The sequence below is a fragment of the Quercus suber genome, unplaced genomic scaffold, assembly GCF_002906115.3.
Source record: "Quercus suber isolate HL8 unplaced genomic scaffold, Cork oak 2.0 scaffold_132, whole genome shotgun sequence".
Taxonomy (NCBI): domain Eukaryota; kingdom Viridiplantae; phylum Streptophyta; class Magnoliopsida; order Fagales; family Fagaceae; genus Quercus; species Quercus suber.
The window spans coordinates 1,138,251-1,155,891 of record NW_027069595.1 but is presented as its reverse complement, the minus strand read 5'-3'; the positions used below and the strand labels follow the sequence as shown (position 1 = coordinate 1,155,891).

The 17,641-nt window shown below is 32.7% G+C and overlaps 1 protein-coding gene, 1 long non-coding RNA gene, 1 other non-coding gene and 1 pseudogene across 3 annotated transcripts; 1 reads left to right on the top strand and 3 right to left on the bottom strand.

Annotated features, from left to right (window-relative positions):
• The first annotated feature begins 840 nt into the window (after positions 1 to 840).
• On the top strand, positions 841 to 1,567 carry LOC112027587 (uncharacterized). Its single transcript, XR_010630096.1, has 2 exons — positions 841 to 991; positions 1,262 to 1,567. It is a non-coding gene; the product is annotated as an uncharacterized LOC112027587 (transcript).
• Positions 1,568 to 2,598: 1,031 nt separating this feature from the next.
• On the bottom strand, positions 2,599 to 5,620 carry LOC112027579 (type IV inositol polyphosphate 5-phosphatase 6-like; annotated as a pseudogene).
• A 2,651-nt stretch (positions 5,621 to 8,271) lies between these two features.
• On the bottom strand, positions 8,272 to 10,112 carry LOC136068752 (uncharacterized). The gene is made up of 2 exons (XR_010630071.1): positions 9,800 to 10,112; positions 8,272 to 8,829 (listed from the first exon to the last, which is right to left on the bottom strand). It is a non-coding gene; the product is annotated as an uncharacterized LOC136068752 (long non-coding RNA).
• Positions 10,113 to 16,095: 5,983 nt separating this feature from the next.
• Positions 16,096 to 16,819, bottom strand: LOC112027561 (uncharacterized). Its single transcript, XM_024060213.2, has one exon. It carries the CDS (start codon positions 16,798 to 16,800, stop codon positions 16,135 to 16,137), a length of 666 nt encoding a protein of 221 aa, XP_023915981.2. The 5' UTR covers positions 16,801 to 16,819; the 3' UTR covers positions 16,096 to 16,134.
• Positions 16,820 to 17,641: the final 822 nt, after the last annotated feature.

Here is a 17,641-nt window from a genome sequence, read left to right as displayed (position 1 = left end):
AATTTTCTCTCATCCAAAACCCACACACTCACAGATTTCCTCTAAGCTTGCTCTCACTTTGTCACCGACCTCTATACATGGCAATGGTGATGGGGCTACTCCATATTCATCGGCAATACCATTGATGATGAGATTGTGTGGGGATTTTGTATTTGGAGGGACAGATTTGAGTAGCTCAAGTTCTCATTTCAGATCTCTCTCTCATGCTCATTGAATCTCAAAGATATGAAGAAATTTCCCTCTCTATTGAAGCTTGCATTGTTGGATCTCTCTCATCTAATTTCAAGAGTTCTGCCACCATGGGGTTTGTATTTGATTTTGATTTTGGGTTTGGGTTATGGGTTTTCAATTGATGGTTTAATTTTAAGTTGATTTTCTATGGATTTTAGGTTGATCAGGTTTGATTTTCGTTGTATTTTGGGTTTCCGTTGTTTTAACAGGTTTTAGTGGTGGTGGTGGTGGTTGGGTGGTGATGGTTGGACGATGTTGGGTGGATGGTGGGATTTGCGTTTTGGTGGTAGTGCTCCTGTAGGTTCTGTGAGACAGTGAGAGAACAAGCATCAAACGAATTTCTGACACCAGCAAGCATCGATCTCCACTGCAACATTGATGCACAAGCATCAAACAGTCTATGTATTTTTGTGCGTCCTTGTGTTGGTTTGTCTACGCGGGTGTGTTTGTGTGTATCAGAGAAAGAAGAAGATGATGAGGGAGAGAAGAAGTCTAAGTTGGTTTTGCAGATAGAGAAGAGAGAGAAAAAAAGGAGCAAAATGTGAAATTAATAAAATAATAGTATACATAGCTACAGTAACTGTATATATATNCTTGTTCTATTGAGGAGCTTGTAACTTATTTCAGAAACCAAAGACAAACACGTTACAGAAGTCACTGAAGTTGATCCAGAGACTTCTGAGGACACATTGGCCCATATAATATCTCAAAAACTAAAGAGGAAGAAGAATTCCAAGCAGAGCTGAATTTTGAAAAGCAGGTGAGAAGTTAGTCCTCTGCATAAAAGTTCTACAATATAATGCATTTTTCGAAAGGTCTAAGCTTTACATCTCTTATTCCTTTCTCATATGAGATCTTGATGAACCCCAAGGGGTGTAATCGGCCAGGGATCATGCCTTGCAAAGAGGAGGTTACTAGTTTAATTCTCCACTACCCCATCCCATTGGGGCTAAAACTTATTTTAGAGAGAGAGAGAGATCTTGTTGAAATTTTCTGTAAAAAATACTTAAATTGTCTGTGACTCCTGCAGGTCCAGCAGGATTTGATTGATTTTGAGAAGAAGGTGTCTCTGATGGAAGTGATAATGAAAGTAAAGAAAGCAGTAGATGACATAACAATATATCCTTATCAAAACTATACGTTGGGTACTACCTTTTGAAAGGTCACTAACTGTTTAATAATTTATGAGAACCAAAGATAAAATTGTATCATAAAGAAAACTGTCAAGCTCATATGTACAAACAACATTACAACTGGTAGGAAAGAGATATTTAGCTTGCAACTAACTGACAGTAAAAGGGCTTCATTAAAAATCTTGACACCATTTTTTTTTTTTCATTTTCCTTATTCTCATCCCGTTTTTATTTTTATTTTTATTCTGGGTCACCCTGCAACCAGAAGAGCAATAATGTTTAATATAGTATAGAATTGGGAAAATATGCTTGCTTTCTTTCATCTGAGCTATTTTGCTTGTGCTTCAACTAACATGGTTTATGAGCCCAACTAGCCAAGAATGTTTCTTTGACTGTAAACACGCAGAGTGATGAATTGGAATTTAAGTTTGCTTCCCTCAGAGAGGAGTTGCAGAGGAGTTTTATTTGTCCGAGTTGTCATTTAGATAATGTGGAGGCTCTGAGTGGATTTGATCAGGTAGAGGAGGCAAACTGATTCTTTTTAAGTAGTCTACTTGCTATTACTGCATTTATAGTGTTGATCTTATAAAATATGTACTGCAATTGCGCACTCGAGGGTCCAAACATTCATGTTACTTACTGTTCATATTGAAGACAACTGGCTTTAGAAGTTGAGTAAAACCCCTGCGTTTCAGGGAAGATGTGACTGCCCATTTTGTACAAAAGATAATAATAGGAGGAAAAAAAATATGCTAATTGTTTGGAAATGCTTTATGTTTCAAAGCTTCATTCAAATTCTATCAAGCTTATTTCCATAAACACTTCAAAGAATCCTAATTTTCCACCCTCGTACCTTTGTTTTGCTAGATAATTCCCTGCTAACTTAATATTTCCCTCCCCACTAACCCACCCCCAAATAAATAAATCAGAATGCTTTACTTTTTATCTATCAGATCTAATTTTCATTTTGAACAAATAATAATCCCAAAGAAAACCGAGAAAATTAGGACTATGAGACAACGACAAATATCAGGAAGCCAGCCTGCAGCTACATAGGCCAGCTGTATCCAATCTCATCCGTTTCATTTACATTTACGCACTTGTATTGACGATGGTTCAATATCATTTACAATCAACAATAGGAATGTTGATTCGTCACTTCATCATGAGACAGCTCCTGCAATAAATACAATAATGATAATGATGATGACAACACTTTCATTATGGCCACAAATTTAAAAACTCCATAAATGACTCAATTTACTGAAATTTATGTACAAGTAGGATTTCCAGATAACCAGTATTTACGGACCATCAGTTAGAACTTACAGTTAGTTTGGGGGGTCTTATGGTGGGAAAAATGGTGTGCAATGCAACAACTCCTGGACTGGTAGACTTAACATCTTGACCTGTGTAGAGAATAGGCCAGAAACGGTCGATGGTCGGAGAACTTGCTTTCACTACGAAAATAGGATATTTGCTTTATCCCTCTCCCATACCATAGAATTCTATCACACCTGCCATTACATGATCTCGTCTCATACATTGTTCTAGCGAAGTAATTTTAAAGCAACTAGCACTAACATTGTAATTTATGACAATTGACAATGAAGATGAAAATTCATTTCAGGTCAAACTATCACTTGCAACCTAGGACTGGGTCAATCATGGTCATATGGCCTTGAGACAGTTCAAAATTTTAAGCAAAAACTGTGATTGATGAGAGCAATGTTAGGGATACAAAAATTTTGACAATTACTGACATGATAAGTTGTGATTGAAAAGTAACATCATTGGATTGATTATTAGCATCAATCACGGCATACCATCTCTTGTGAAAAAAGAGAGTAAAAAAAATTGTCTCTCCAGACTTATTGGATTGATAATTATACCATGCTGGAGTCCTTTGCTTCTCTCCTGCTTTGCTTGGAAGGCCACCTGAGTACCGGTTGTGATTTGAGGAAGAATACTTGTATGTAGGTGCAAAATCTATATCTCCCTCCTCCCAACCCTGAAATACTCTCGCATCTTTTTGTTCCCTCCGAAGTTGATCAAACACTTGCAATGCTTTCCAGTCTTGCTTTTTTATCAGCTGCCTTGCAAAACTGTCCTCCAAGCATAGTCTATAGTTGAGATCCCGAACCAGAATATCTGGCTATTCCACAAACATAATACATTTTAATTTATTAAAGATCAGAAATTTTGTTCAGCCTATATCATATAACTTTAACATTCTTCACCCTCTTGAAATTATCTTTTTATTAAGGTGTTGCATTTTAATATTTACGTGGAATTTTAAATAGAAGTTTGATACTGAAAATATTTTTCAATGTTGAATAAGATTTGAAATGCAAAGATGTTACTGTGTAACAGTAATGTGCTGCGATTAGCGTTAAGATCTTGTTGAAATTCAGTTTCTTCCTTAATACAAGCCCTCCAAATTCAGTTTTATGGTCGTACTATTGACAAAAACTATGCTTGTCAAAAGTTTTTGATCTTAAGAAGGATTGAAATTCAAAATCTAAATTTTTAGGCCCAAAAATACTGAACACCAACATTGAACAAAACAATATAAAATCTTATTGCTTATTGTTTGGAGTAGGACCACTTACTCATGTCCCAAGATATTGAGAGGGGGTGAACTATTATCAGTTTGAGCTGCTTGAGGGAAAGAAGTTCGCCTGAAAATCTCCGAGACTTGGTGATTCCTTCTGATTTCATCACCCTTTCTCTCACCAGAAGCCAAGTGAGCAGCAATGAAGCAAAAACTAGTTCCTTCAATTGACATGCTAACAGAAACCGCACCTTTGTTTCCCAAAAAACCCATGATGCCACAAGCCACTGAACAAACTTTCACATTCGAAACGCAAAACTTCCTAAGCAACTCCCTCTTCATCCACACGCTTACAAAGACCCCAACCATCTTCTTGCTTGCCATTAGCTTGTACTTGCTGTTCCTGTTTAGCTTTTCACTTTGATTCCTTGATCTCTCTCTTGTTGGAGTCCCAATTCGGCCGCCAACACTGCTCCTCTTTTTCCAATTGGGACTCCCTGCGTAGTGGTAATTGTCACTTGAGATTATATTCAACATCGGTGTCAACCAAGGGCATCCATATTTGTTATTGAGAGTTTTTCCTATAAGCATGTTCCAATTTGTAGCTTCAGTTGGATCTTCGGCTCCTATTACATTTAGGGTCTTTAATGGTACAATCTCTTGAAATCTGCAAGAGGAATTTTCTTTGCTATCAAATGAGTTCCTTTTTTCTGACATTAGAGATTAAAGAGAGATAGATATGTACGTAATAAGGACATTAAGATGACCTGAACAATTATTACATACCCAAGCACGTACATGTCCGCAGCATCTTTGAGATTCAACCATTCATCCAAATCTACAGCTAGACTACCTACAGGAGATCTTCCAGCAACATTCCATGTACCCACAAAGATTCTGAAGTGCGCAGAGAGCGGTATTTATCACACACAAAGTAAAAGCTTTTTTTTTTTTTTTTTTTTTTTGGGTTTATTTCTTAATTTGGACTAAAAGATAAAAAGTCTCACCTTAATTCATTGATTGAAATGGTTGGATCCATTTCCCTTGACCGAAGGAGAACATTGTCCAGGTAATCATCATTCTCATCCTCAACTTCATATGCAAGAGAATTCAGTAATTTTGAAACAAAATACAATTGAAAGCCATGAAACTTAGAAGGAAAAAAGAAGTAGTTAACCTGAATCTTCACTCAGATGAAATGGGTCAGCTCTTTTTTTCTTCCTCTTAAACCATTTGCCAAGCTTCCGAGTTTTCGACTTCTGGTTCTTAATATCCATAGCTCACAAACAAAACAATCTAGTCCATGCATGCCATATAAATCACAAGAAGATGGAATAGATGTGCCTGGTGAGAATTTTCGAATCTTCCTTACTTGAAAGCCGTTCAAAATTGAGCATAACTGCTAGTTTCATCATATTCAATATTACCACTAAATTTTCCTGGGTTTTGGTGTGGATAGCATCGTTGGGCCAATCGCCTTATGTGAAAGATAAAAAGAAAGAGACAAAGCCAAGCAGGAAGCTTATACGTTATGTATTTCCATAGCACGCGATAACCCCGAGAGAGATTTTGATTTTGAGAGCAAATCAATGTTAAAGTCAAAGCTTGTTGGACCAAACTTGTAACCCCATATATTATTTCATGGTGAAGTTCCAATGACTAGTTCAGAGAAGGAAAAACCGCAAAAAGATAGTGGCCTCACAAAGCTTTTATGATTTTCATTTTCTTTCGATAATTTGGATTTTTAAGACGTTAGGTGGTGCTGGTCACGTATGTCTCATGGATTTTTACGTGACAATAGATCATTAAGTCAAACAATCTAGTATAGGCATGGGCTGCCCTCTAGAGTGGACCACTGAGAGAAGCTATCATATGCACATTTATTGGATGCACCTTCTCGATAAATTATACAGTATTTTGGTAGACCACATTATCTGTCTATCATTTCACTAAAAAACTCCCACTTATTTGTCATGGCCAACGTTCTTCACCACATGATTTGTCATGGCCAACATCTAAAAAGAGGTATGTTAGAATTTCAACTTAAAACATCTACTCTATGATTATTATTTTTTATCATCAAATTAAAACGTTAATTGATTTTTGGTGTAGGTACCTTTTGAACCCTAGATCTCTTATTCAAAGACAAGATTTTACCAATTAAGTTAATTGAAACTCATTACTTTTGGTAAACTATTAAGCTTGATGCAAAGCATTTTTAAGTGAGATTTGCTCAAATTTGGCTTAGCAGGCTAAGCTTGCTGAGAATGCTCTTAAGGAATAATTGAGCTAGATTTTTGTATTGAGAAGTAACAAAAGTTAATAAATAATTACCCATTTAACTAAAGGTTATGTGACTTTCCAAAAAATTGATAAATTGCAATAAAAAAAATTTAACTTTAATTAATGTACTTCGCTACTCGTTAATTGAACTCTTTTATTATTTTTCAAATCAAGTGGATATTTCCTTACTTTACTTTTTATTTTTTTTTAATCAGTAAACATTAAATGCGCAATACCACACACAAAGTGTCCGTTTGGATACAAATGAAAATGCCAGTGTCTACGTTTGCCTTTTCTTTTCTTTTTTTCTTTTTTTTTTTTTAGAAGCGTGTTTTTGTGGCTTTTATGCTTTTTCAGTGAGTCCCGTGCATTGATCACGAGACCCATAAACCTCTTTTTTCAGCAAAAATTTCATTAAAAATAGGTCCCATGGCATTATTCATGCATTTAAAAATTATTTTGTTATAGTATTTTCAATTTTCAGCAAAATAAGCGATATCCAAACACACTCAAAGTGTCTGTTTGGCAAAAATTATTTTTGCCAACTGATTTTACTATTCAGCTTATTTTTGGTACTATTCATAGGTCTCATTGCACTTTTTGGTACTATTCATGGGTCTCACTGTACTATTTCAATTAACTTTTACATTTATCTTACTTTTAGCAAAAAGTTTTTGGTCTGTTTGAGATTCGCTTATTTTACTGAAACTGAAAACTTTTTTATGAAAGTATTGTAGATAAAGGTAAAAGTTAGTTAAAATAGTACAATGAGACCAATGAATAGTATCAAAAAGTGCAGTGAGATCCATAAATAGTAGCAAAAATAAACTAAAATTACAAATAAGCTGAAATTTTCAGCTTGTCCCGAATGGACACGTAGTAGAATTTTGCAATTAACAGCAAATTTTAATTTTTTTCCCTAAAATCTTCAAGTCTCAAAAAAAAAAAAAAAAAAACACACACACACACACACAATAGATAGATAGCCATACCAAACATGAGATATTGTTACATTATATCCAACTCTAGTGGCCGGACATTGCATCTCAATCTCAGAAACTAGAATTCCTCAACCTGTGTTCAAGTGGTAATAAAGTAATCTGAGTTTAATTTTAAAAAGAGATTTATGACTTACAGCTCAGTATATACTTGCATATTAGAAAAGGACCATTATATTCACTTGTTTATTATATATTACAGCCATTTTTATTGTTTCTTTTGGTAAGATGTTACATTTAGTTCACTCTTTTTTTCTTTTTTCTGGGCAAGTCAAGTTCCCTCTTTATTTATGCTGAATTTATTATTTCTTGAGATGTGGTAAACAGTAAGCCGGGATAGAGAATTCAAGAGAATATTAATGCATCTTACAAAAAAAAAACTATTATAATTACTAATTACTAATTAAGTGAGATAGGTTCTTAATAGTGATGGCCACGAAAAACAATCTAAGAGATCCGTTTTTAGACTAGCTTGGTACGATTAGCATTAATTACTTTATCATTATCAGTTTATCCTTTCTAGCAACCCTTCCATTCTATCTAAATCATCCACATTTTTTTAATTTGGATGTCCCAGGACCCAGAATATTTGTTCCATGTTAAAACAATAATGACTAATTTCCTTGCCTCCATTTCTCTTCACATTTATTGCCTGGAGGCAAACACTTTCACACTAAGTTGAGTCTCATATAGAAAAAGTTAATGAGAATTTTCTTTTTTTGGCCGTGTGAAAAGTATTTATGGTCAGTTCTTTTCTCTCTATTTTTTCTCAGGAATAAAAAGTTCTTGTTAATAATTCCTAATGTTATGACGGAAACTAATTTTTTTATTTTAGCCGGTAGTGGCAAGGTTTAAAATGACATGGCATTAAAAAGTTAAAAACCAAATTAATACATTTAAAAGATTATCAATCAAATTAAATATTGTGTAAATGATATGGATATTTAAGAGGTTTGCTCTAATATTATTATAAGAGCATTCGCATCAATGGATGTAAAATTTCTGTCCATTTTGCAAAAAAAAAAATGTTTTTTTCTATTTTACACATCCACTTTTACAAAACACCCGCATCAATTTGTCTATTCTACACATTTATTCAATAAAATATTCATTCTTGAACCATCTTACTCAATACCTCTCTCTCATAGATCCAACACTATCCAAAATAACCAAAACCCAGCCACCATCAACGATTAATCCTCACAGCACACCCACCATCAACCCACCCAGCCACCATCATCAACCCACCCATCAAAATCCCAAAACCACTAATCAAAATCGTCAAAACTCACTGATCAAAATCATCAAAACCATAAAATAAAATAAAATAAAATAAAAAAACTATGGTGAACATCAACCTAGCCTTCATCATCAACCCACCCAACCACCATCATCAAGCTAGCCTCCATCATCAACCCACCCATCAAAATACCAAAACCACTAATCAAAATCATCAAAACCCATTGATCAAAATCCCAAAACCATCAAACAAAGAAAAAAGAAAGTAGTAGCGATTGGTGAGTGCAGTGGCGATTGGCAAGCGCTTCGACAATTGGCAAGAGCTTCAACAAGTGAGGTGATCGATGGTGGCACGGTTGTGGCAAGAGAGCAGTGGAGATCAGTAGCACGGCTAAAGTGAGGTGAGAGAGAGATGTTAGAGAGAAAAAGAGAGAGTGAGGTGAAGGAGATAAAAAAATAGTTAAATATTAAATATAAATTTATAGTAATCGTACATATATGTACAGTTACTATAGAACTTTTAGATATATACAAATTTATACAAGCATTAACATAGGTGAATATGGGTGCTTTTTTTGTTAAAATATGTAAAACTAACTCATTTTTTTATTTTACAAACACTTATATGTGATTATTGTAACTGGTAAAACTTGAAAATAAAAAAATAAGTAAATTACAGTGACCACCTCACTATCAATGTAAAAAGCAGGGCAGATCACCTGTACCATGTCATTTATGAATTAATGGTACCTGTCACTTCGTATGAATTAATGGTACCTGTCAATTTGGATATTCTGGAGAGTCTAGCAATGTATAAAGAGATTTTTTTTTTTCTTTTTTTCTTAAGGGTGAGAACTGAGAAGGCGAGCAGTACACATCATGATTTGATGTGCTTTTTGTCACACATATAATATCATGACACAGATTTCCTGTGATTGGTTAGGTCAAATTATCTGGTCCGGAATCAGATCATAATGCACCCAAAGCTACGATTAAAGCACCGCCTTAAGTTTTTGGATTTGGGAGTTGGAGACTTTTGGGTTAGACGTATAGCACCAATCAGTTTTTACACGACTTAAGGAATATTTGGTAAGAGGTTTTTAATAATAATGTTGTTTTAGTGTTATTTAAGTGTTGTAAAAATTTGTATTGTGATGTTTAAATAATAAAAATTGTTGTTTAAATAATAGTACGAAACAAACCTTTAATATTCATGTAAATTATTTCACAAACAACTGTCACCCGTGGCTATAAATCAATGATAGAATAGATGATAAAGAAGAAAATAGCAAAACAGATATATTCAAAAATAAGTTAAAACAGAGTATGGAATATGAAAACTGAAACTGATAAAATCTTACTTGAAAATACTTCTGTCTTTGATTAAACTTGAAAACAAACTGTCTTTGATACAAGCTTCAAAATAAAACACTGTCTGAAGAGTTACAGGATTACAAAATAAAACTGTCTGAGGAGAAAGGTTACAAGATTACAAAAGGGAAGTTACAAAAGTCTTTATGAGAGGGAAGGCTATTACAAAGGCTTTTTAAAGGGTTTTCTAAAAACTTTCTCTAGAACTTTTGGACCTTAGAACTAGACCTAAACTTGGACCTGAAATTTGAACCTGAAATTTGAACCTGTCTTCTGTCTTCGGAGTCTATCCTTTTATAGATGAAGTGAACCATGGTAAGTCTTCAAAAGTAACCTGAGTTAAATAAAGTGAACTCAAGTTAATCTGTCGGTAGAATCTTGAACAGTAACTTAAAATATCTGTCTTGTCATAGTAAAATTTGTCTATCTGTCAAGAAGCATGCTGGTGAATAGTGATCTGTCTTGTGTCTCTGGTGAATAGTGATCTGTCAGGAGGCATGCTAGTGAATAATAATCTGTCAAGAGGCATGCTAGTGAATAGTGATCTGTCTTGTGTCTCTGGTGAATAGTGATCTGTCATATTTTTCTGTCTGGGAAAACTCTTCTGTCTATCTTCTCTTCTGTCCATCTTCTCAATCTGTATCTGCATAGTTATCATAATCTATCGGATCAATGTTATCCTCATACTGCTCATGCTCATGGGGCACTCCATAATCATTGCATAAAGCACAATACGAAATTAGAATGAAAACAGGAACATGATCCTTGGCTTTCATTTAAAGATAGGACTATCATCATTAGTTTTCCAACCATTATTGACTTTCTCTATCTTATTCTTTAGTTTCCTTCGTAGAGATTCTTCAAGAACACTGTTTCCTTTTGGTTTTAGCATGTCTTTTCTTATAAGTTTCCCTATATAGTTTGGGGAATTCAAATTAAACCCTCAATTTTGATTCAAAAAAAAAAAAAATCCTAATTTTAACAGTTTTTTTTTTTAATAAAAATATTATTTTCAAAAGATCTAATTAAACTATTTAATTCTTTTCAATTCACATCCTTACTAAGTCACTATTAATTAAAAGTAATAGAAGTATAGAACATAAGTTATGACTACAATCTATATAAACAAAAAATAAATCCTATGACACGAAATTATAAAACATTTGATAAACTTTATGATAGTTATTATATAATAAGTTATTTAGTTTTTTTTCATCAAAACATGCATGCACAATAAAACTCGTATTATATAAATTCATGTTAAAATCATATCATATAATTAGTATATATAATTTTATCCTGTTTCAACGCAAACCTTTTTAGGACAAATAAGTCTAGAGACAATAAAATTATAATAAATTCTACAATTATGAGTTGGTACATTGTTAATAGTAGATAATAAAATAGTATTAGTGATGACTTATACGAAAATCAATAATAAATTTTCAACTCAATAGTAAATAATAAAACAGGGTCAATGATGATTCATACAAAAATAAATAATAACCTGTCTGTTCTCAACTCTTGTCAAGTATCATGCGAAGCAATACAAAGATTCTTACCATCGATCCATAGCCACGGGTGACAGTTGTTTGTGAAATAATTTACATGAATATTAAAGGTTTGTTTCGTACTATTATTTAAACAACAATTTTTATTATTTAAACATCACAATACAAATTTTTACAACACTTAAATAACACTAAAACAACTTATTATTAAAAACCTCTTACAAATATTCCTTAAGTCTTGAAAATTTATTATTGATTTTCGTATAAGTCATCACTAATACTATTTTATTATCTACTATTAACAATGTACCAACTCATAATTGTAGAATTTATTATAATTTTATTGTCTCTAGACTTATTTGTCCTAAAAAGGTTTGCGTTGAAACAGGATAAAATTATATATACTAATTATATGATATGATTTTAACATGAATTTATATAATACGAGTTTTATTGTGCATGCATGTTTTGATGAAAAAAAACTAAATAACTTATTATATAATAACTATCATAAAGTTTATCAAATGTTTTATAATTTCGTGTCATAGGATTTATTTTTTGTTTATATAGATTGTAGTCATAACTTATGTTCTATACTTCTATTACTTTTAATTAATAGTGACTTAGTAAGGATGTGAATTGAAAAGAATTAAATAGTTTAATTAGATCTTTTGAAAATAATATTTTTATTAAAAAAAAACTGTTAAAATTAGGATTTTTTTTTTTTAAGAATCAAAATTGAGGGTTTAATTTGAATTCCCCAAACTATAAGGAACTTATATAAATGATCAAAAACTTAATAAAAGATAATCATAACTTCTAGACCCTAACTTTCATCATATAATATAATATATGCATGTTTTTTAACTGAATTTTAGATATCATATCAAGTTATTAGGTCCAGTAGATTTAATTCAAAATCAATGTCATAGATGAAAGTTTAAGCAAACAAATGGGTAAATAAATTTTGAAATATTTTTGGTGTCAATAACTTGTGCTTGGTGGCATTGTCTAATTGTCTAATTGTCTAATTAATTCATTTTTGTTATAATTGATTTTGAACTTTCTTTCTCCCACTTGTTTTAAGGGAAAAAATATACTTTTTTTTTTTTTATGACATTAGTCAAGAAGTATCTCCACATTTGTGTAGGCATGTACATATATACCCTCAACCCCCTAAGATTAAAGGCAAGCAATATTACATATTTTGCTAATGTGGTGAGTTTGTATCGATTTTTATTTGTGTTAGTTCATTATTAACATTATTTTTTATCTACCAATATTAACAATCTATCACATCAATAAATATCAAATTTATTTGTATTTACATATTTTCCGATTAAAGACGGTATCTTTAACTGCCCATTATTCCATAGAGCAGGCCCCTTGTAGGCCTATGGGTCCCATGCATGTGGGTTCACAACCTTGTGGAGGGGCATGGATGATGGAACCACCAAACCTGTAAGAAGACGTTTACTGCTAAGACTGGCGAGTGGCGACCATCCAAAATTCCTAGGCAAATTTAATTTCTCATTGACGGGCCTGATCTTTTAGGTCCTGCCTTAGCCCTTACTAGCCCCTAATTTTTTTTTTTTTTTGGTTAGGAATTAGCTCGTACTTGATATTCACTTCATAACTCTACACCAATAATGCCTTTAGTTTAGTGATGTGTTCCAATTAGCTTAATTAGTAAATATTTTGTTGTCAAATTAAAGACCTAGAGTTTGAACTCCACTTACACCAAAAATCAATCAATGTCTTGGTCTAAGAAACATGAACACTTCGTTTAAGATGTTGCACTCATATCATACTCATGTCATATCAATGTTGTATAAGTTGTTTTATGTTATAATTTTTTAAAAATTATTCATGTTATCGTGTCCTACCCGTACTTGTGTCTATGTCCGTGCTTCTTAAGTCTTAGTCTTATAATAAAAAACAATCATCATGAAACAGTTAGCATAAGTTAAAATTTCGTCGTATTAGTTACCTCCCATGACAATTTAACATGGACCCAGCTCGATTTTCTTCTTAATTGATGCAGTGACTGTGTCACATGTGGAAAGAGTCGGACATAATAACGGGTAGCTTTCGTAGGTAGAGACATTCTAACGAGAAGTAGATGGGTTTGGAGTAGTCGTTGCAGAGTGCAAACAGACATCTTTCAACCTCAAACCATTATGAATTGCACGAACCCCTAACTGCCTTCGTTCTTTTTGGACCACTTCTTCTTCTAATCTTAATAAACTCATACATTTATGTATTTCCCTCTTCCTTTTCTCATCGAAAACCTCCCTTCCCACCTTTCAGATTCAAATTAATATGAAAATCTCTAACATGTATCATGTACATCTCTAACCTCATTTTAGCTATATATTTAATACATGCATACACAATTGTAACCTCCAGTTCATATTGTTCAAAACACTCTATAATTTTTTTTTTTTTAATTAACAGATGTGTTAAGAGTATTGATTCAGAAAATATTTTTAAAAACTTTTTATTAAAAAAGAAAAAATAACTGATTTTATTTTCATAATTTTTATATTTTTATGAAAACGGTATCATAATTTTTATATTTTCTACTAAAAAATACTCTAAAGTCACCCATTAACTAGAGGCAACATAAAATCTTGAATGTTATCATTATGGACAGCCAGCAGTTTTGTAACTTTATGCTTCTCTTAAATCCATCCCCAGTATTGGAAACTCTGTTGGTCTTTAATGAGGCTGAACTACTATTTTGTTGGGATTCTAGTTGTCCTTGATACATCTATTTCCCAGTGTTACAAAAACAAAAAACAAAAAAAAGAGTCCAATATTCATTTAATATACCACCAGATACATTGATTTCTTTCTTCCACCAATCCCTCCTTTTTTTTTTTTTTTTCTTTTTTGTTTTTTAAGAAACAAACAAACACACACAAAAGGCTTCTCAACCTCAACTGGAAGTCCCATGGACAGCATGTTTGGATGTTTATAGATTTTATTTGTTAATCTTATTTTTTACCCAATTTATTATTTGTTAAGAAAAATAAGTTAATCCAAACAAATGACACTGCAAAGAGGGAATTTTGAAAATACCAATTGTTAAACTAAGAAATTTTGTATTCAAAACTTCATGGCTCCAACTATAGTATATGCCTATTCTATTCTATAGAAAACCTAAAATAAAAATTAAAAAACTATAGTATGCTTAGCTTTCAGTGGTCCCTCACTCTTAAATTGTACAAACTCCCGAAGAGATCCAAATAAAAATTGAAAACTACAAGGCACAAATGTTGGTTCATTTATTAAATTCCAAGGTATCTAATTCTATATAAGTCACGCATCTCCATAAACGCGTCAAAGTATGACTTTCATGTTGGGTGAGTTTAATGTTTATGATAAACTATACATATTTTTTTAGGATTTTGCTAATGTGTGCCGGGCACACAATAATTAATCATTTTTGAAAATATTGTTTTGAGAATTTTTTTTTTTTTGGAGAAAGAAGACATCTAATATTATTAGCCAGAGTTGGCGAAAAGAACAGAATAAAGGTGGAGAGGAATATCCTCCATCCATGCAGACAAACCTCTAACATATCTAGCATGTCTAGGTTATGAGCAATCTTATTACCATCCCTATAAGTATGAGAAAAAGAAATACACTTGTTATCAACAAGTGTATTTTTTCAAGAATTGAAAAAGTGTTGACAGCTTTTTCAATTTTTGAAAAAATATTTCTAAAAATAGATGGTTTAATGTGTGCCATTAGCTAGACCTTTTTTTTTTTCAAGAATTCAATGAAATGATCAACACCACTGTAATGTGCACAATTTAAATTTTAAATAAAATAGTAATTAAAATCTCTGAAGAACTTTTTCATGAGTTAGTAGTACTAATTCCAAAATCACCAAAGACATTCTGAATTCTCATAGTATTTTTGGCTAAATCCAAACGTTCATTGAAATTTGAAAGTAAGAAAACAATCTTTTTGAAGTGAATATTTCCCCAATTTCTGAAACATTCTTACTTTCTCTTCTTCTTTCTTTGGGTAGGAAAATCATTTTCAGAACTCCAATTAGCTTTGATTTCATGTCTATGCCTTTTATTTTTATTCTAATTCTAATTGTGTGTTCTAAATTTGGATCCATTAATTGAAATAAAATCCACCCCCGCCCCCCCTAAAAAAAAAGTAAAAGCCCCTAAATTTGTGGTATTGAGTGATTGAAAAAGATAGGGTAGGGTCTGAAAATTTCCCAACCACATAACCATCCAATCTATTGCAAGTTGAACCGACCAAATGAAACTATTAAACACGTTAAAAAGAGAGGACACACTGACGAAAAGAACTATGCTAATTCATAATCAAATCGCAAAACATCAACCTAATTGATTGGATCGGAGGCTAAACAAGGACCTTATGAGTCAATGACATTAGTTATACCGAGAAAAAAAAAGGGACAGGAGGTTCAATAATACATCTGACACATGTTCATGAATCTACAACAAGATTGTGACTATAATTATTGAACTATGACATAATATTGAAAAGGCAAAGAAAAATCAAAATATTGTGGTTTAAACTCATCTAATGAAACAATTTTCTTTCTAAGCACAGTCTACATCTAGTTAAGTTTGAGGGTTTGGTCTACTTATTACCTTGATTGTGGCTGCTAAAATTAGATTTTGACATGACAAACAATTAGTGATTTGTTTTTTTTGCTGGACAAATAAGTAAATAACAATATCGCATATGTAACACCAAAAAGAAACAAATCACATATTTTAAACAAAATTGAACCTCTTAACATTGAATAAATATAATATTCACCCCTTAACCTCTACATTTAAACACTTGACCCCTTGGAGAGGAGAGGTCAAGTTAATGTTAGACTTGGCCACCCTTTGAAAATTCAAAGTTTTATCTCTTTCTGACTTTTCAAAAAACTGGGCTCTACCTTTCTTAGCATCTGAAACCAAATGCTGCCTAAACATAGCAATGAAAGTTTCCACTCTCTCATTCAGCTCCTCCTTCGACAGCCTTGGAATCTCAGCATCGTCTTCAACTTTCTCTTCTGGCTCATTGTTCCCATCACTAATAATTTTTTCACTATGTACAATTTCCTTGCACTCTATAGTACATTCTTCAACTTCTGGTGCTGATGCTGGTGCTGGCCATGTACAACAATGACTCTTATTCTTCTTGTTCCTTTCATCCTTCATTGCCACATTGTTATTGCATTGTTGGGTTTCTTTGGAGGCCTCCTCAGACCGTGTAGATGTGAAAAGAATGGCTAAGAGAACAAGGTTGAGCACTAGAAAAACCCATGCACGCCATTGCTCGACCAGTAAAGTTAGCATAGCACATTTTACACATGCCATTAGGAGAGCTAGTGTTCCAGCTGTGAACAAAATTGTGTGACCAGTACTACCATCTTCATGGTTTCTCTCTTCTATGACTCTCTCACTCTTTGTGATCTTCCTCACCTCCATATTGTGTTTTTTTCCTAGCTGAGTCAAGAATGAAGGTGCTACTTGCTAGTGTTACACTTTTATAGAGAATTGGAAAATGTAGATAAAATTTGATTAATTTACTGCAAGATCTGTGGTGTTTTTTATTTAAATGATTGTGTGGGAGGCAGTGAGGCTTCACTTTGAGGGACCAGGTTTGATGATAATGGTGAAAGTGGAGGTATAGGAGGAGACAAGCAAACATATTGTGCCTGCACTAGTGCAGCACAAAGAGTAGCTTTATGATTGCTCCCACAGCCACACTGATTTAGCTTTGTAACTTTGTGCTTGTTTAGCTTTGGCGTGCACACCATTGGCATTGATCCAACCAAAGCAATTCTATTGCCAACTACGTACGTACCTTGGAATTTGCAAATGTAATTTGAGATTGTGTTAAATATTGCGTAGGCCTTATCTAGTCAAGTTATTTTAATGTGTTCGTAGAGAGTCTTGGTATATTATGATTTTATTATATTGAGCTTAAAAAATGGATGTGTCACCTATCGCCAAATTCAAACATTTTACATGTGTATTACCATTTTCTATACCAAACGTTTTTTTAATTTGAGGGTACTATCCAAATTTAACTTCTTTATATATATAGGGATTTCGTTTCTTGTTTGTGATCCATTCTATGTTTTAGGATGTCTTATAATATGATATCTGTAAAAGTATAAAAATGAGCACAAAATTAATAATTTATGTTAACTTAGTCTTTACATTATTTAAGAACTAATACTCATTTTTTACTAGTTTTATTTGAATACACATTGAAGAGGTTAATTTATAAAATACTTACATTTTATTTGAAAGATAATGTATT

Coding starts and splice junctions, on each gene's coding strand:
- LOC112027561 (XM_024060213.2), bottom strand. CDS start 16,800: ATGGAGGTGAGGAAGATCACAAAGAGTGAGAGAGTCATAGAAGAGAGA.